General features: G+C 44.0%; 1 protein-coding gene across 1 annotated transcript in view; it reads right to left on the bottom strand.

Annotated features, from left to right (window-relative positions):
• The window catches only part of CNOT2 (CCR4-NOT transcription complex subunit 2), a 60,936-nt gene that overhangs the window by 24,899 nt on the left and 15,265 nt on the right, over window positions 1–20,772 (bottom strand). The window contains exons 2-6 of the mRNA XM_066591634.1: window positions 5,263–5,385; window positions 4,524–4,596; window positions 2,149–2,296; window positions 1,768–1,950; window positions 772–851 (exon numbers count right to left, since the gene is read on the bottom strand). Of these exons, the coding sequence (XP_066447731.1) occupies window positions 772–851; window positions 1,768–1,950; window positions 2,149–2,296; window positions 4,524–4,596; window positions 5,263–5,373 (595 nt within the window). The 5' untranslated portion in view covers window positions 5,374–5,385. The remainder of the gene's footprint in view (window positions 1–771; window positions 852–1,767; window positions 1,951–2,148; window positions 2,297–4,523; window positions 4,597–5,262; window positions 5,386–20,772) is intronic.

Here is a 20,772-nt window from a genome sequence, read left to right as displayed (position 1 = left end):
CACGAGCGGCGTTCTGGCTCCGCCCCCTTCTACTCGTCATTGCGTAGCTCCGCCCCGTCATGTGTGCCGATTCCAGCCAATCAGGAGGCTGGAATCGGCACACGTCATGGGCGGAGCTACGCAGTGACACCTAGAAGGGGCGGAGCCAGAACACCGCTGCTGCCGGACAGACCCGAAGGCAGAAGACCCTTCTGCGCAAGCGCGTCTAATCGGGCGATTAGACGCTGAAGTTAGACGGAGCCATGGAGACGGGGACGCCAGCGCAGGAAAGGTAAGTGAATAACTTCTGTATGGCTCATATTTAATGCACGATGTATATTACAAAGTGCATGAATATGGCCATACAGAAGTGCTTAACCCCACTTGCTTTCGCGAGACAACCCCTTTAAGACAGCAATGATGCCATTCAATGAATGGCTGTGATTGGTTAATCAAGTGCCGTCTCTCATTGGCTGACGTGGTGCTCGATTAACCAATCAGAGTATTAGCTTGCTAGAGGCGGGGTATTCAAGCCCTGCTACCAGGAAAAACTGCTGTCGGTGTGCAGGAGGAAACGGAAGTCTGCAGCAACAATGGAGACCAGTGCAAGGGACCCAAACGCCAGCTCCAAGTATTTGAAGACAAGAAGATAACAAAGTGTGCCTGTTTTGAGGCAAAAATTAATATAAGACAGTTTCATATTTTGGGGGAAACACAGTACTATTCATAAGGAGTGCTATTTATTGTCACATTGGCTAGAGAATTTCATAAAGAGAAAATTGGTTCTCTCACCTGTTCCGTTAAAAATATTACTCGATAATGAATTGTTCAAACCAAACGCCTGATTTCTGTTCATACCAAACCCAGACATGCTGTATGATCAAAGAGGACATCAGTTTAGAAAATATCTCATGCAAATCACAAACAGTGACATTAATTGGCCCATTTACACGTAACGATTATCGCTAAAAATTTGTTTCAACTTATTTGAACGGTAATCGTTTGCAGTTGTTTATCGCCAACTTTAAGTCGGGGGGGGGGGGGGAAACTATCGCTGGCTTCTCCTTGTGTGTAAACGCTTCCCGCTTAGTGCTTCACATAGAAGGGGAAAGCACTGAGCGAGAAGTCAGTAATGTCTTTGAGTCTAAACGCTCTGCATAGCTACTAATGACATTCGCCGTGACGTCAGCACTCACGCAGTCTTTTTGACCGCTGTCGGTCCGTGTAAAAGGGCCATCAAATACAAAGGAGTGCTTTATCAATGTACTTCAAGGCAACGTCTTATATGAATGCCATACGTATGAGGGGGCTATTACCACATTTAAAAACAGTATGAGGAACTATCAAGACTGGTACAGTGGAAAAGTAGAATAGTTCCCCATGGCAACCAATCAATTTCCACCCCTTATGTCTGGAAAATGAAAGCATCAAGCAGATTGGTTGTCATGGGCAATTAACTTACTTTTCCAAGGCTTCCATTTTAATACAACTCCCTAAATGTTTTGATCATTTGTGTCAGGTAAGGGATGAAGCCTTACTGTCAAATTAGCCACAACCGATTCACTAAACACACTCTACTTTTCATTACTCTGTTCCTGAAGTTGGCATTACGCACAGCCAGTAGTACACAATCTAAAACTGTAAGCCGATGCAAGAAAAGAATACTTCTCTCATTCTAGACATTTATGGACAATCATCTAACAGGTGGGGGATCCCGCCTCTACATGTTGGAAGATTTACCTATACATTCCTTACACAAGTCCTACAGAAAGTAAAAGAGCCATTTACCTGTTCACAGTAAAAGGTTGCCGGGATGACGGTTGCTTTGGCATACATATTATGCTGGGCGAGCTTCTGTTTGGACTACCTAAACCTGAACTGCTCATGTTATTTGTCCTGCTGGGAATTCCAATGCCCTGACCAACTTGGGAGTGGTTCATCATATTCCTGGGATTCATCGGCAAGATACCCCTGAAACACATCATGAAGAATATTAACAAGAAGAAAGTCATCTAACAAACCTGTACAGTATGACAACACTAAGACGTCTTTTAAAACTGGTATACAGAAGCCAATTTTTATGTAATAGTGCAAGTGATCACACATTTCAGGTCAAAGTAAATAGGAGATTAAAATATAAAAACCTCCAAGTAATAAGCTTCCAATTACCTGCTTGGCGATGGTGGCGTATGAAGAGACATTGTTGGTACCCCTGTTGTCGGCGTTACATGGTTTGGTAATTGAGTGCCTTGTGATAAGCTGCGGTTTAACTGAGGAGTATTGTTGCTCATCCCCCTCATTGGAAGGCCTAGTGCACCTATAGAAAAAAAATACATATTAGAAAAAAGCATCACAGATTTTATGAATCTTGAAAAAGGGGTTGTTTCATGACTATTCATTGGTCAAATAACACAAATTTTCACTGGAAATTAAAAAAAAATAAAAAAATAAAAAATGAAATAATAATGCTCCCGTGATATTGTCGTTACACACGTTACGGCGCCTCCGTTTTCTTTGGATTCTTTCTCAGAATCTTCACCTAGTGTATCCAGTGCTAGTAGGTCAGTTGCACTGCCTGGAATCCCCTTGTATATGGGCGATGTAGCGATTCTCACCATTATGCACATACCAATAAAAATTAGTACACTAGAAGTGGCTTCAATAACCAGCACTGGACACACGAGGTGGACGCATTGTTAGGAAATCAGAAGGTTACCAAGGTGCTCCATAACAGAGTACAGTATGTAGCTGCAAGATCTACACATAAGCAAATTTTTCTTAATCCCTTTCAGTCACTGACAGTTTTGGCCTTAACCCCCATATGCTCTATGACATCTAAAACCATCACGAGAAAAGGTTACACTGACATCCATGACAATATACTAGGTCAGATGATCGCTAAGCTCCCACCAGGACTTTGGATAACTTTCATCTCAGCAGTTTAAACCCTTTGATGCTGTGGCCAAGATGCTCTGCCCCTCCAGTGCTGATGGACTGATACGGCAGTCAGAGACATAACAATGGCCTAATGGAAAGGAGGGGGGTATGGGGGTGCTCTAAAGGGATATAAAAAATAAACCCTAAGAAACCGACCCCTCAAAAGCATTCATGTAAGGGTGTAGCAAGCATCCTTGACCCACAGTTTTCCAGAAATGTATGTGCAAAGGATGAAGCAAATTAAAAATTGCAATTTTTCTACAGATATGCCATTTCAGAGCCAATATGTTGTGCCCATGGCGACACACCCTTTAAAGCAGGGGTGCACAACTTGTGGTCCGGGAACCACATGCAAAACACAATGGTGTTATGTGTAGTCTCAAATAGTTAGTCATAGATATGTTTGTGTCTTGTGGCTGCTCATATGTATTCTCCATGTCAGAAAATGGTATGTAGCTTGGGAACAGGAAGAAGTACTAATGATGCACTATATGGCTATGCTTGTGACCCCCAAAAACTGACAAAACAAATTGAGCCTCATGACAAATGAAAAGACAGATGAGGTGGAGAGGTACCCATGCATGAGTACAGGGATCTTCAAACTAGTTTATGGAAGTATTTCACTACTCCTATAAACTACAGTGGAGAGAGCTGCGTGTATGGTCTCCCCTCCTTTGTGGCGTATGAACGGAGGAGAGAAGGTACCCCACTCTCCCAACAGGTGGGAGCTCCGCAAGAGGAAAAGGCACCTACCAGACATTTAGAGCATATACTATTGACATGCCATAAATGTCTTGAATGGTAATACCCCTTTAAAGTTTTATTACGGCCCTTGACTATAAAAGTGGTGTGGAAAAAGTTGGCGCTATACAAATAAAGATTATTTGTAAAGCGGGTGGGCACACTGCGGAGCTCAAAAGGAAAGTAGTGCCATTTGGCTTATCAAGAGCAGATTTTGCTCAAATGGTTTGTTGGCACCATGATGCATTCGCAGTAACCCTGAGGTACCAGTACAATGGAAATCCTTAGGATGTGATCCTATTTTTGAAACCTCACTCCTTAAGGTATTCATCTCGGGGTATAGTATGTAGTAGTTTGTTTGTTTGGTGTTTTACCAGTATTTCAATTTAGAATGAATGTAGGAGCGTATGTAAGCTGTGGGGAGTACGGTATACAGGGAATAGATTTTGTGAAGATGAAAAAAAAAAATTTATTATATATATATCTCTATCTCCGGAAGCTGCAGGAAATAACTTGCCCTTTACCCCATAAAGTCACAGACCACTGAAATCAGCTCCGTGAAGGCACCATGTAGTACATGACAGGTTGCCTTTAAGCCAGCGGACTGGAGCTCAGTCTGACACCGCCCATCGAACCAAGGCGTCAGCTGTTGTTGCAGTGGACACCGGCGGCTGATAAAGCAAGCTTAACCCCTGAGCCCACGCCATACACATACAGCCATTTGTGGGAAGCCCTTCCCGGCTGCAGCGTTTTTGTACTTCAGGAACGGGTTCAATGATTCCAATTAATAACTTTTGTTTTACCTAGTCCAACAGACAAATGTAATACTTGGAGCAAAGGACAACATTAAAAGTAAACAAACTTACTTTGTTGCCCGTATAAACTAGCCCCAAACTGGGACAGCTGACCCGATGCAGATGGTGATGGAGATGCCAGCATCTGTAAAAAGCAGAAGAAAAATCAGCCAAGCTAGTGCCAATTGTTAGAGAAGTGACATCATTACAGAAACATGTGTCTTAGATCTTCATTTTGAACCTCATTTCTAGGCTTAAGGACATAATCCCATTAATTTTGTATACATTCTAAAATATAAACTGGGCCTTAAACCTAACCGAGCCTAAACAGAAGACACAAAAGTGCCAAATTGTGATTGCTGCCCCCCATTACATTTTACTAAGCCATTTATGATACATTTTGGTTTGATGTTAAATACAACTTTGCATAAAATCAAATCCCTATGTACATGTCAAGAGGTTGGAGCCATACATCCGACAATGGTTGAAGGTTATATGTATAGCTCGAATACCTTACAATGAAGCCTTTTCTAGAATCTTTTTCCCTTTACACTTTTTCTTTTTACATGTCTGACATTATAGAAGACCATCCACATATATAAATGTCAGCTCCTAAGGGCTTCAGTGAATGGCAAAACTTCCAGAAGCACAAATTAAAAAAAAAAAAGTCTAAAAAGGTAGAATGAGTCAGTGTGCTGTACTAGAACTCCAAAGTTTGCTCTTCAAACTGTGATTAAAGAGCAAGAGGGTGCGAACAGCGAACACTATGCAAAAAACACAAAATGAGGAAGAGAAAAAGTGAGAGACTTACATCTTTCTCCGACCGATGCGGAAACATCGAGGACTGGCTATAATACATATTCTCATCATGGTAGTCACTTTCGACCCCTTCTACAAACTTCTTTCTTGAAGCACCAAACATGCTGTATGTCACCTGAAAAATAAAAACAGAAATAATAATGTATGAGGACTAGGACTGTACACCAGTTCCAGTTATCTTCACCCAATGATGGGAACGGTTCAGGAACATCTTCACTTTTTACCCTTTCCTTAAAGATGTTTGTTCAGGACTATAAAATGAGGTCTGCTGTTGTTTCCAGGAAGAAGCACCGGACTGTCTATGGGCTGTGTGTGGTATTGCAACTCATTCCCATTCAAGTGAATGGAGCTGAACCGCAAACCAGACCCAGCCCCTGGAAAAAAAACCTCATTTTATAGCCCTGAGCAAACCCTCTTAAAGATTATCTAAAGACAGAACAGTCCGACAGACACCAAAACTAAAAACAATTTCTTATGGCTTGATTTCCATACAATTATTGTGTTATTTGCCCTTATAAACCAATGAGACACTGACTGTAGTGTTAAAGGCTCCTTTTACAAAGAACGACTGTGGGGCGCTTAACACAACAAATTGTCCTATACTCACCCATCCCCGCTCCATCTCGCGCCGATGCTTGGTCCACCGCTCTGGTCTCGGTTTACAGCTGCAGTCGCGCCCAGTTTATGGGACGTCACGGGGGCTACAGCTAGGGATGAACGAGCGTACTCGGAAAAGCACTACTCGCTCGAGTAATTTGCTTTATCCGAGTATCGCTGTGCTCGTCCCTGAAGATTCGGGTGCCGGCACGGAGCGGGGAGCTGCAGGGGAGAGCGGGGAGGAACGGAGGTAAGATCTTTCTCTCCTTCTCTCCCGCCCGCTCTCCCCTGCTCCCCGCTGCGACTCACCTGTCAGCCGCAGCGGCACCCGAATCTTCAGGGACGAGCACAGCGATACTTGGATAAATCCTTCCCCCCCAATATTTCAAATACCTACAATTCTATAGGAGAACGCACTGACTTCAGAGGGGGGGACACTGCTGGATGTGGAAAGGCACCTTTAATTGTAGCAGCTTTTTTTTAATAAGCTTTATTTAAGGTAAGCTTTCCAATTTGAGTTTAGTCGCCCCTTAATAGGACAACATCCAGCATCAGTAAAAGCTGAATGGTAATGGGTAATAATGAAGTCAATGTCATTACTCTCAAATGTTTCACAGCAAAACAAAAAAAGAATATGGAACAATTAAACAAAATGACACCACAGATATATGGTACAAAGCGGTTGATGCATAAAACCAGATCATATCCCCTAAACCAGTCAGCACTGGGCACGGCTTTGCTGCCAGTGCGGCGAAGTGCTTCATGATGCACATTATATGGACTTGCTGCGGTCACGCCAAAATAATAAACATCCTGCAGACAGATACTCCAACCAAATTTGGATATCCTGCTAAAACAGTAGGCCATTTCAGAAATTGTGTATATTCAAACAGTTCAGTGAAAACAAGTTATTAAGGCCAATTTTACACACAGCATTTTTGGAAAAAACACCACTGCAATTTTTGCTTTAATTTTTTTAAGCCAAAGCCAGACGTGGATCCAGCAGGAAGGAGAAGAAGTCCTTCCTTTAGATTTCCCATTCCTTCTACATGAAAAAAGCCACAACCTGCACCATTTTTCCTAGAAATGTTATAGGTGAAACAACCCTAAAGGCGTTTTGCAAGACTGAAACATTAACCCTTTAGTGATCCAGCACCGTAAGTATACGGCGCTTGGTCCTGAGCCTTAAACCTGAGCTATTGCACATTTACAGCATGGATTTAAAGCTCCTGCAAGCTAGCTGGAGCAGTAAGGCGCTTGGCTGTCTGACAGCTGGGCTCCTACTGTTAAGGCCGCCGTCACACAGCCAAGAAATATGCGCGGTATGAGATTCACGAATCTCACACAAACATGAACCCCATTATTTTGAATGGAGTTACATATACGCATCACCTATTATTTTCGATAGGACTGGAAAACACATCCCACCACGTGTGAAGCGAGGTCTCCCATTGAAAACACTACTTTACCTGAAGTGATGGGAGGAGTTTTTAAAAGAAAACCACCTTGCATCCGTAGGTATATTGCACATTGGCGAGCACGATATCAGGCAGAGTTTCTCGCCCATGTGTAGGAAGCCTAAGGCCTCATGTCCACGGGGAAAATCAGGCCCGCTAGGGATTCTCCATGTAGAATCCGTAGCGGGTCCCTCCTGCCCCGCGGACATGAGGCATAAAAATAAGAATTAACTCCCTTCTCGCCCGCTCCAGATCTTCCCTTCGCCGCGGCTTCATCTTCTCTCCATCGTGGCCGGATCTTCTTTCTTTGGCTCGGCGGATGCGCAGGGCACGTCGGTTGCGTGCCCCGCGCATGCGCCGGGCCGAAGAAAAAAGATCCGGCCGCGACGGAGAGAAGATGAAGCCGTGGCGAAGGGAAGATCCGGAGCAGGTGAGTAAATTCCGATTTTGGTCTCCCGCGGATCCGGACGGCTTCAATAGAAACCCGCGGGAGCCGTCCCCGCGGGAGACCTGCACGAAAATGGAGCATGGTCCAGATTTTTTTCATGCTCCATTTTTAAAAAAAAATCACTTTTATTGACCATCCGCGGGTATTTATCTACCCGCGGGTGGTCAATGCATCCCTATGGGGTGCGGATCCGCGGGCAGGAGAAGAGTTAAAATCCGCTGCGGATTTTAATTCTTCTTTTGCCCGTGGACATGAGGCCTAAGGGTGCAAGCTGATAAACCTCCATTCCTGACCATTTGATGCCTTCCATGCTGCAATCAATAGCGATCATAGCATGTAAGCGGCAGAGAGCTCCTCCTGTCACCCATGTATGCAATCGCAAGGTGCTGATGGGATACCAAGAGAGCAGGATGCCTGACCATCGATTCAGTGTCTGCCAGGTATCACAGCCTATCAGACCCTGCATTACAGAAGTACCGTAATACAATGTACTATGCTAGCAATCCAATGATTGCATCTTTATGTCCTCTTGAGGGAGGTAAAAAAAAAAAATGGAATTAAAGTTTAGTGAAAAAAAGAAAAATATCCACTGTAAAACATGTTTTAAATAGGCATTGCCGCAAGAGCTAAAATACTGTTCTTTATCCCACACGGGAAAACAACCTAAAAAGTAATTGAAGGGTTTGAAACACTACTGTTCATAATATTATTGCAAAAAATCCATTAAAAACCATCAAAAAGTTGCATATACCCAATATATTGTGTCAATGAAATTTACATCCCTTCCCACAAATAAGACCTGGCATAGCTCGCAGGGGTACCAAATGGTACCAATAAAAACTACAGATTATCGCACCAGGAACAAGTCCCTCTCCAGCTTTCAATAAAAGAAAAAAAATTTTATGTGGTGACAAAAAGAATTTTACTTGATTTTTTAAGGCGTTTTAAAGTGCAAAAGTAGCAACATAAAAAAGCCCATTAATCAGCATTGCCACCAACATACAGATCCAGAGAGTAACATCGTCATGGTGTTTTTTCATACTACACAGTGAATACCAATAGAACAAAACCTTAAAAACAGCAGTGGAATTTCAGGGGGGGGGGGGGGGGGGGGCAGTGTGGTTTATGTCTCCCGTTTCCCTACTTCCTCCCCTCCTCTCCCCCCCTTCCCCCTTCCCAAAAAAGAGAGAAGAGTTTTACAACACATTAGATGTACTGCAAAGTTGTTCTAATAAAGATACTTAGCCTGCGAAAAAAAACAAGCCCTCATATAGCCATGTCGGCTGGAAAAAAATGTTATGGACGGTACTTTCAAAAAAGCAATGAAAAAAAAAACAAAAAAAAAAAACTTGGTCAGTAAGGTGGAAAATAGGCAATCACTAAGGGGTTAAAGCCCCAGGTTAACTATGTCGACAGGTCAGCCCAATTCAAGTTGTTGTGCCATCAATGCTCCAGAAGTGTCCTTTCAGGGGTTATCCAAGGACAATTTTTTTTTTCAAAGCCTGCTTAGCCTTCTGTACCAACATAAAAGTCCCTGCTATAGCGGGGCCCGGTCTCCCGCTGGACTCTACTTTCAGGTGCACAGCAAAGACCTCCCGACCCCCAGACATGTGCCACTAATCAATGGCTGAAGTGAGCCAGTGACTGACTAGCCAGATATCCCTGACATCATTAGTGGCTCCCTGCTCCCGGGAGTGAAGACCATCAGGGACCGGGGTTCAGTAGGACGGGAGCGGCACTGCAAGGAAGAAGGGGAGTTATGTCGGTGCAGCAAGCTGAGCAGGTTCTGCGGAGGAAAACAACCACACAACAACACCACGTTGTCCCCAGATAACCTTTTAATTCTCCCTCAATTACTTAGAAGGATAAACTGGCAGATAGCTTGTGTACGCTGACCGTATTCTACACCGCTGAGCTCTGCCGCTTGATTTCCCAGTGACTGCGAGTCCTAGGACTGCCAGTAGGACAGGGCAGCCTAGAAATTATACATGGCAATTCCATGCATTTTAATTATATTTGTATTATGTATCAAACTGCTCAGAATGTGAACACACACATACACACATCACATATCCAGAAAAGGGGAAATGAACACTTATTTAAAGGGGTTGCTCAGGACTCCCCTGCTAAACAGCCAGTTCCCGGCACCACTCTCAGTACAGGAAGGGTTTAATGCTGACCACAGTGCAGTGGTCTGGGTTGGTATTGCAGGTACAGCTGGGAACAATACCGGGACCCTTGAGTACAGACGGCACAATCTGCTCCCTGCACTCTCTGTACTGAAAGTGGTGCTGGGAATCAGCTGATCAGTAGGGGAGCGGAGGACCCCCGCCGATCATCTATTGATGACCTACCCTCAGGACAGGTCATCAATGGAAAAAGTTACAAAAGTCCCGGCCAACCCTCTTAAGGCTGGATTTACACGTTGCACTTGCGCAGTGCTAATGCGGGTTGTTTTTTCCCCAGAACGCATACTCTGGTGGTTTTGTAATAGGATTCTCTGAAACTTAAAAGCATGGAAATAAAACCTGTACTTCCAACAAGTCTCAGTTTTCCTACAGACCATTTGGTAAAATGGCTTCAGTTGAACAAAAGTGAGCCTTCACCCTGAAAGATGCAATAATAAATGTAGTGTGTGGAATTGGGCACAGATCTTGGCTGTCGGGCTCCGAGGCCAATAGTCACTCAGATAATATGGGACCATTTTGAACAGATTTTTGAGCACAAAGAAGTTGTCAAAGTTGAGTTTATACCTGTGTAGATTACATCAGAACCCTGGTATCCCCAACGCAAGAGCCAAGGCCTAGTCAACCCTTTGGTAACATGGCATCAGGTGGCACCATTCATCATGTTACATCAGGAAAACATCTGGTGAGAATGCCAGCTGCCGCAAGCATCATGCTCATTGTTCTTAGGCTACGTTCAGCACAGAATGCGCACCAGATTTTCAAGTGCGAATTTGCACTTGTGGAGTTTAGCACATTTTTCAATATGCAAATCCACCTAAAGATTTGCTGACTCAACAGATTTTGCATCAAGAAATGACAGGTGACTTTTTTTTCTTTTTACATTCCACAAGAGAATGTCAACACTGCAAGCAAAAAGTATGGATGTCCTTTCTAATGAGCTGAACACGTAGAGGATGTGGAATCGTTATGGATTGAATGCACACAGATTTTACATCAAATTAGTGGCAAACATCCGCTGTGGGAACATATCCTTGTGTACTTTATACAGACTCCACTCCTCTGCAACAAGACCAGACAGGCCAAGTTTAGCATCACAGCAGTACAACATAGTCAAGACTGTTACACGGGCCGGGCTGGTGACAGAGAACACTGAACAACCAGCGTTTAAACACTGCCAGTGGAAACCGGCCAACGAGCAAGACCCTCACGATCCCGGCATCTGAACTGAACAATTAGACCTTGGCTTCGTTTGCCTAGACAGAGCAATTATTCAATTCTATTGTTCAGAAAATCGTTCAAATGGCGTATTAGGCTTGAAAGACAAATGTCCATTACGCTTCATCCCCACGGGCTACAACACATCGCTCGTGTGAAAGAACCCATTGGAAACCATGGGCTTCACATTGTAGTGATGATTTTGTAGCCCGTGCGGATGCAGCCGTAAGTTCAACCAAGGGATAGGAAAAGACAAGGCAAATAGCCCATTTACATGTAACGGTTATCGCTCAAACAAACAAATTTGAGCGATGATAATCAGGCCTCGTTCACATGGGCGACACAGCATTTAATCGCAGCGATGTCCCATCGCTGGTCCATACGTCATTGCCACAACTTATTGCGTTGATACCGCGACTTTGTAGCACCACATGCCAGGGTTTTCAAATATAAGTCCTTCCCCGAAAAAAAGCTGCAGCTGAAGAAGAAAGAAGGCAAAGAAAAGAAAACCAAAAAAAACCAAAAACACACATACATCACCTGTCCCGCGCTGTCAGCCTGGCAGCATCTTCTCCCCGGGTCCCCGGCAGTGATCATCTCCTCTTCTGGCCGGGAATTCAAAAATCCCCGCCTCCTGGAAGAGCTAGCCGTGATTGGCTGACGCTTAGCTAATCACAGCTAGCGCTCAATGAATGGCAGTGATTTCAACGTGGGTTTCATGGAAATGTTTCTGTTTGCTACCATTAGGAGAGGGGGAATGGAAAAACCAAAAACACAAAAAATGGCTGGTACTTTAAGGGTTAACCTGCATTAAATAGAGCATGTAACGTCTATTCCATGGGTCAGTGCAGGCCACCCATCGCCTAGAGAATCCAATTCAAGATATCATTAATGGCATGAAACACTGTCACAAGCCCTCCTCTGGTCCTCACACAGTCCTCGCCAACACTTCCCTCATCATGTATCCCCATGCCAACCCATTAGACTCTCTCGACCTTCAAAAGTAACATGAAAATCCACCTCTTCGAAAGAGCGATAACCCTGCTGCCTCCACACAACCATTGAGTCAGTTCCTCCCCTCATCTGCTACCTCTTCTCTCCTGGATGGTGCTCACGGGCAGCGTCCTCTCTCCTACCTGCATCAGTTTTTACCCATTTGTTCAGGATTCCTGTACTTGCATCTTTTTTCCATTCCTACATCACGTATTTCAACCTTGCCCTCATAGGACCAGCGCCCTAAAATTAGTGTCGCTTTAAAAACCAAGATTAAACTGCAGTGAAAGTAAGTGACTGCGAAGCACATATAGAGCCTGGAGATCTGCATGAAGCATTCTGTAATGGAAGCGTTACCATGCATATAGGCGACTGTCACCAGAAGGCCACCTATGATGGATGGCAGTTGGTTGTCACTGGCTGCGGCAGAGAACTCCGCATACTGGGACAAGATGATTAGATGCAACTATCTGGGAATGTCTGTAAAAAGGTAAATCTGCTTAGAGTATTAACCGCACTGCCCTTCACAATCACGATATGAGCTGCATTCAATGACAAGGTAAATGAATCAAGCCCCTCTTATTAGGCCTGAACAACTGGAACAAACAACGGACAGGTTAGGATGGACCACGTTCATGTACTATCCAGGGGGAGTGATCCCAACAGCTGCCATGCATGAAAATGCAGATTCATCAAAATTATAAAAACCTATAGTTGTAATAAAAAACAAGTAAAATAGGAATATACTGCAGGGAAAATGTAATCTACTCATAAGCCACTCATTCAAATAGCTGAACATTTCATATATACATACTGTCTTCCAGAGTTAGGGGGCAGTTCTTAGTGAGTGGCTCTTGGCTATTAGAATGTGGTTCTATCATACAGGGCTCCCAAATACAAAAAAATAAAAATAAATAACCTACAAGATATTACCTAGAAAATGTTGGGCCATAAAACTTTTTACTTGGCTCCTTTTACACACAAAGCCAATCTTTCAAATGATTTAAAGTTTTAGCGATCCTTTTGCATAAAGTATTAATGGACACTACTGTCCATTAACACTTTATTAGCTTCATTTGCGTGTAAAGGGGCCTCCAGGAGCTGCCTTCAGAGCACAGCATGTGGTCAGAGCTCTGCACACAGCTCCTTTGTTCTCACATGGGCAAAATCTAATGTAATCTCCGACTCCCGTGCAGAACACAGCGTGCGGTCCCCGTTATCTTCTCTCTGGCTGAATAATGGATTTTAAGCTCACCTTAAAATCATTGTACAGCCGAAAATTGAATGATGGCAGCGTTTACACGCAACATCGAACGCTCATCCGGATTTTGAGTGATAATCTTTGCGAGTAAATGGGCCTTTAGACTCCAAACTTAAACATATATAATTAGTTTTACCATACATTACACACTTACTGTGTGCCCGCTTTTTTTCTCCTCCTACTGATTCCTCCTTTTCACAGCTATTAACGTAAGACCCCAGGAGTGGGCACTGGGTGGCCCAATATCATACAGGCACGCAGTTTTACTGCAAATCGGCATGGTTTTCAAATTGACTTAATGGCTGCAAGGTTTTAAGAGTGGAGGCTAGGCTTGCACGATTGGGTCAGATTCCGCATGCAGGAGGCCCACAGTGAATTCTGGCTGTGAGCCCGGCCGATGGCCATACGTACGGCACATTACTATATTGCGGATGACCGTAGAGGCTCGCAGACGGTCATGCGCAGGACAGGTTTTCTTTGCATTTCCCACGCCATTGCCTAGCGATGACGCGGATACCCGTAGCCCACAGACAATGTTAATTCACAGTATTTACAGCAACAATGTAGCAGATAAGATTTAAAAAAGTCTCATCCACAAGCTGCAAAAACATGCAGGGTCCATTTCAAATATTGAGCATGTCCGTTCTTTGCTGTGGCTTTTCACAATGGGTGATGTATACTGCAAGCCCACATTTCCATTCCAGCGTGCGGCACATTGGTTGGATAAAATCTACTGTACAGCCCGGCCATAGCACTAGTTGCAAATGGCAGCAAAACTGAAAAATGTTGCCATCTGTAAATTCTTAAAGGGGTTGTCCCGCGAAAGCAAGTGGGGTTAAGCACTTCTGTATGGCCATATTAATGCACTTTGTAATATACATCGTGCATTAAATATGAGCCATACAGAAGTTATTAACTTACCTGTTCCGTTGCTAGCGTCCTCGTCTCCATGGTGCCGTCTAATTTCAGCGTCTAATCGCCCGATGAGACGCGCTTGCTCAGTCCGGTCTTCTCCCTGGTGAATGGGGCCGCTCGTGCCGGAGAGCTGGTCCTCGTAGCTCCGCCCCGTCACGTGTGCCGATTCCAGCCAATCAGGAGGCTGGAATCGGCAATGGACCGCACAGAGCCCACGGTGCACCATGGGAGAAGACCCGCGGTGCATCGTGGGTGAAGATCCCGGCGGCCATCTTGCTAAGGTAAGGAAGAAGTCGCCGCAGCGCGGGGATTCGGGTAAGTACTAAACGGTTTTTTTTTTTAAACACATGCATTGGGTTTGTCTCGCGCCAAACGGGGGGCCTATTGAATAAAAAAAACAAAAACGTTTCGGCGCAGGACAACCCCTTTAATGACCGTTTTGGTCATCATCTGGGGTCCCGTCATATATGACCTAGGGAATGCCTGAAGAGGTGCTATACCCAAAGCATGCTGCGTTTTGAATATCAAATATCAAAATGATTTTCACAGCGTTTTACATCTCACTATAGACTCCATACTAACATCTGACTGCGGCATTGTAGCAACTTAAAATAAGCTTTTTTTTTAAAAATGCAACGAATACGCTGCAAAACACTGTGTGTATCCAGCATTAAACTTCATGAAAGGTTAGACATTCCCTCTGGTTCAAAGCCTTCCAGTAACTCCTTTTTCTTGCTTGACACATCAGTGGTTTCACTTTGCCGACTCCTATAATTTGGCTTTGTCAAGGTGAAACTCGTAACCACACAACCTTTGGGAATATGGCATTATTTCACCAGACTCTAATCAGAACCATTTTATATGTAGTTCTTTATGCAAAGTTTTTTTTTTTAAATAAACTATTTCCGCTCACTTTCAAGTTGCCATTAAAGGCAGAGCGCAAAATAATAAGCAGCGGCCCGCTGCATTAAAGTATTAGCGTATATGCGCAGGACAGAGATTTGTTACAGAAGATCAGTTCCCCACATCATCAGCAAGCACATAGATGAACGGGACGTCTGCAGGAACTTCTGCAACAACTCAGCCGCTGGTAAGACACATCGAGGAGCACAGAGGAAATCCTCCAAGTTCAGATGACAGTCTTGGACGGCTGACAGCTTGTTTTTATACGCGTCTCTATTGCAAAGGTTTATTGACTTTCATTAAAGCAAATGTCTAGACCAAGTTTAAAGAAATATTTCCAATAACCTTATCGAGGATCTCGGTGCACGTCCAGCCTTATTAACGTATGCCTATTAACAGCTGATAACAGTTATGGCAATGCAATCTAGCTAAGTAACAGAAATTATACACTGCATGCTAATACAATTTATTCCAGGGAGGTCTGGTCAACCCTAATTTAGGTCAGACTCACATGAGCGTTTGGTCACCGCGTACCACATGCACGCTGGTTTTGCGTGCGTAATATGCTGTACCAGTCTCCCATGTTGCCCCTCTCACGAATTGTGTAAAGTACAAGAAAAATCGCAGCAGGTTCTACATTGGTGCATATTACATGTACATACATGCCAAGATCGTGCATGTCAATTGGTGGCATGCAGTAAATTATGGCCATCTAAGCCCCGCCTTACAGTTATGTGGTTGCAGTAACCAAGGGCTCGGGTCGCAAATGCATTAACCATATCCAGCTATATGACGTACATTTACGTCATGCAGCGTCGGAGTATGTGTAAAAAGATCGCGGGACGATCTGACAGCGGAATTTAAATTCTGACAGCAGCATTTAAATCCTCTAAGCATCGCCAAGCCCCCTCCCCCCCACGATGAGATTGTAGGAAGCCTTCTGAAAGGCCCCAGTCTATCAAACTATCCCCATGGGGTGGCTTGATAGACTGCCTGTCAGCTTGCAGTATGATGTAATGCTGTGGCATTACATCATACTGCAGGAGTGACCAAAGCATTCCTAGTTGTGGTCCCCTAGGGGGGCTAAAAAAGGAAGTAAAAATAATATCAATAAAGTTTCACTAATTGTGAAAAAAAAAGTGTATTACAAGTTTAAATCACACCCCTTTTGCCATATGTATAATAAAAAAAATCTAAATCATAAAACAAAAGAACCATATTTGGTATCGCCATGTCCGTAAAAGTCCGATTTAGCGCAGTATTTACCCCGCAGGGTAAACATTGTCCGGGGGGGGGGGGGGGGGGGGGAGAAGAACACCATTAATGCACTTTTTCGGTCACCTGGTCTCCGAGCAAAAATGCAATAAAAAGCGATCATATGTATACCGAAATGATACAAACAAATACTACAGGATGTCTTGTAAAAAGGAGCCCTCGCACAACTATGTCAACTGAAAAATAAAAATGCGCGCAGAAAATGGCGGCAGAAAATAATTTTAAAAATTAAAGGTTTAAAAAAATAGTACAGCAGAAAAAAAAATACCAGTTCGGTATCGTAGTAATCGTACTTGCCCACAGAATAAAGTTATCTTGTCATTTTTGTTGCAGTGTGTGCGCCGTAGAAACAAGACACACCGAAAGATGGCGGAGTGTCATTTTTAAGTTTTTCAGTATATTATATGGTACATGAAATAGCACCATTGAAAAATACAATTCGTCCCGCCCCAAAAAACCCCTAATACAGCGACGTCGATGGATAAATGAGTAACGATTTTTTAAGAGGGGAGAGGAGAAAATGGGGGAAAAAAAAGTGGGCCACGTCACTAAGGGGTTTAAGTCCATCCTAGTGAATTGGCTATACACATGATTGTAGTTACAGGTTATCAGGTGTTGGGGTGAAGCACAACACTTTCACTGAATGTAGGCTGATGTAATTGGCTCTTGTGATTTTTATGCAACATCTGCAAGGAAAATGTGAATGTGTATTTATTTTCAGAGTGATACAGGCTCCCTTTACACAAGACGACCATCCGACACTTTGAGGCCAACAGTTGTCCCAGTAATCAATCCCGATTGTCAGTGAATGGAGCTAGAGCGGCCAGAGATCCCTTCTGCCCACCGGCCTCCATTCACAGTGATCAGGCAGTCCTTCATAGATGAATTGTCTCTTTACACAGGCAGATTGTCGTTTGACTTTTCTACCTACACCAACTGAACGATAAGCAAGTGAATTGTCATTCAGTCACTGCCAGTGTTTACACTAAATGATATTGCTCAGATTTACACAATTCAGCAAAAATCTGAAGGATAACACTGGGGAACAACAAAAAAAAAAAAAACACGTTCATAGTGCCTAGAATTTTAGGCCTTATTCCGGGTATTATTGTGCCGCTGATTCCATAAATACCATGCATTTTGTTCTAGAAGCTCTAGTATTTGAGATATTCCTTATCTATTTTTGTTTTACTTTAATGTTCCCGCCAGCATTTGCTTACTATTAGCACATATGGCCACCACTGCACATCACACTTGGGTTGCTGAAACAATGTGTAAAGACACTGAAGAGTGATGAGCATGGAGAAGCTAGAAGCGGGTAAATCCGTGGACCACAAATCCAGAAATTCATGAAAGACCAGCATTTTCCAAGACACCGTGAACAACTTGAGTCGTGCGCTATTGTTGTAAAGAGTTTTCTTCGGAACGATAAGGCTGGGTTCACACAGGGTGGATTTGCTGCGGAAATTCTGTCTGGAATTTCCCTGCGACGCATCCGCCTGTGGCCGCTAATCCCGTAATTAGCCAGCCATGTGGACGAGAAATCTCTTCCACACTGGATGGCGAATCGGTCGCGGCAAAGCCAGCGTTGCGGCGCGGATTCCCTGGCCACAGCATGTCCATTTTTTTTTCTTTCCGTTGCTGCTGCGTTCTCCTCTATGGGAGCGCTGGACGCAATGGAAAAGCGTACAGGCAAGCTGCTCCAAAACCCGCGGCTAGGTGCTGCGGGTTTTGCAGAAGCATTTTCCTGGCAGAAATCTCACGATATTTCGCTGCAGCCAAGTCGTGAGATTTCCAACAGGATTCCGCTGGAGCCTAAATTCGCAAACTCTGGTGAACTTGTGGAGAATACTCTCACTTCTGCTCCTGAACACTTGGGTGCAATATGAGCAGCAGATTGCGGGACCTGCAGTCATTGTGGATGGATTTCCAGATTGTTTTGGTGATGTAAGTGCTGAACAGGGTGAATGATTTCACCAGGAAATAAGGACCATGGAAGAGCAGGACTGCGGACGATGGGATACATATATGCTGGCCGACTAATGGAGAAACATCCAGCGCAAATGTCCAGACACATCTCATCGCAGGAAATCACTAAAATGTCGTTTGATCGACCTCTCAATGAAGAAACTTTTGTTTTATTTGTGTTCTAGGCTTCTTGGGATTTATCTTTGTACCTTTAGCTCTTAATTAGCAGTCATTACATATATAATACAATATGCGTACATTTATATGGACATGTGTTGTATCATGATAAGCAGACGTGATGGAAAAAAAATTAATGTCATTTTCAGTATCTATGACTCCAAAATACCCCCAAAGGTTTTAACATCTCAGTCACCAAAAATGGTGTTCCCCAGTGTAATCACTCAGTCTAAAAGGGCCCTTAAATTCTACCATCACTTTTGATGGCCTCTGATAATGTAATACCCTGTTTCCCTGAAAATAAGACATTCCCTGAAAATAAGACATAGTATGATTTCCCAGAATTTTTGAGGATGCAAAATGATTTTTCAGGCTTTTTGAGGATGCTTGAAATATAAGCCCTACTCCAAAATTAAGCCCTGCTAACAGTTAATTAAAAAAGTCAATTTAAATAGTGTCCAGGCAGCTATACATGTAAAAAAAGTTAAACCTTTTTGAACAAAAATTAATATAAGACACGGTCTTATTTTTGGGGAAACACGGTAGTAGTTCAAAAGAGCTTCACTACGAAATCTAGGCTCTGAACAGATCACGTAGCAGGCGAGCGTGACATCCATCAGAGGAGAAAAACCTGGACAAATACTGCACTCTGAAACCTGCAATTTTTACCTGTGCCTTGTATAGGAGAGCACACTCTGAAAAGAGTCCGATTTTGGTGCTGCACCCCAACTACGGAGGAGAACACCGCTGGATCCAGGGAGCGGGTGAGAATAAACACTACATCGCCCGGCCCAGTCCTCTAAGGCCACCATAACAGTTTTTGGTTTTGTGGGGACGTGACTGGCTCCCGTTAAACTGCTAAAGGCATTAAAGCATATTGCATGCAACAACTGGACCTCTCTAGCAAATACTCATGTGGATGCCAAAAAACGGCAACCTATAAAAAAACAGTTATCAAACATATTATGGCACAGGAAGGCAAACATATCCGCCAGTGAATGTGGAAAGCAAAAGGAATATGAAAGATGCCTTTCATGTAAGTCAAATCACCCAGAAGTCCAGTGTAGTGCTGTTTATCCAAGGACGTCAGTGAGCGGCCCCTGCCAAACACTACAAGGACGACTACTGGCCAGAGCACAAGTGTTACACAGAGCGGCAAGCAGACTGCGGCCGACCACCACCACCAGCACTACATCCACAATGGGAAGGGACAGCGGTGATGAGTGTCACGCATCAGATACTTCTGGAGTGTGCCATAAGAGCAGCCTGTACATTGTATATTAAGGTGCAGATCTTCTCTAAAATCACTTTCTGGCACTGCTGTGTCCGACATGGTAACTTCTAACAATTACACTGATGGGAATCCAACCGTGAACTCTAAGAATCACTAGGAATATGGCAGAAAACCCAAAATGAAGCCGATTAGGGAATTATCCTCTTCTCTAGGGTGCATCTGAAGATGTAGTGAGAACAGGATTTAATTAAGGTTTTATTTATTCTCTGATACTGGCTGAAGACGAGAAACAAACTGGGATGGAGGGGGAACTAAATATGGAAGAGAATATAACAAGCACTGATATGATAGCAATCGTCTGTCATCAAACTGCTGGTCAACCTCTGCCTTGTTCTGTGGTCTGCACTTCTAATAGGGGGCCAATCTGTCGTTTAATAGAACATTACTTCCTAGGACTTGCCCCAGCAGCTAAAAAGGCCAACAAGGCTAATCAACTTTTCCACACATCTACCATGTTCATTTTTGTCCTAAAAATGTGGCAACAGTCAGTATAAAGTGGCCGACAAGCTTGCCAGTCTAGAATCTGTAGCGTGTGGCTGGCTTTGAGGTACTATTTGCTCCTTAGGCTGCCTGTCCACAGGCGTTGCGATATCCTGCGGCGGATCTCCGTCACGGGAGCCACCGCCCAGGAGCAGGAGCCGGCACACGGATGTCTGCGGTGAGCCTAACTAACCGACAGGCTCACCGCAGAGAATCGCAGCAATTCGCAGCACGCTGCGATTTGCCACCCGCGAGCAGAGAATCACTATGATTCTCCGCTCGTGGACAGGAGGCTGTGCTTTCCACAGCAACGCTATGGAAAGCATTCAC

Source organism: Eleutherodactylus coqui, chromosome 2 (assembly GCF_035609145.1).
Source record: "Eleutherodactylus coqui strain aEleCoq1 chromosome 2, aEleCoq1.hap1, whole genome shotgun sequence".
Lineage (NCBI taxonomy): Eukaryota > Metazoa > Chordata > Amphibia > Anura > Eleutherodactylidae > Eleutherodactylus > Eleutherodactylus coqui.
The sequence above is the reverse complement of the archived record's forward strand: the minus strand, read 5'-3'. Positions and strand labels throughout refer to the sequence as shown.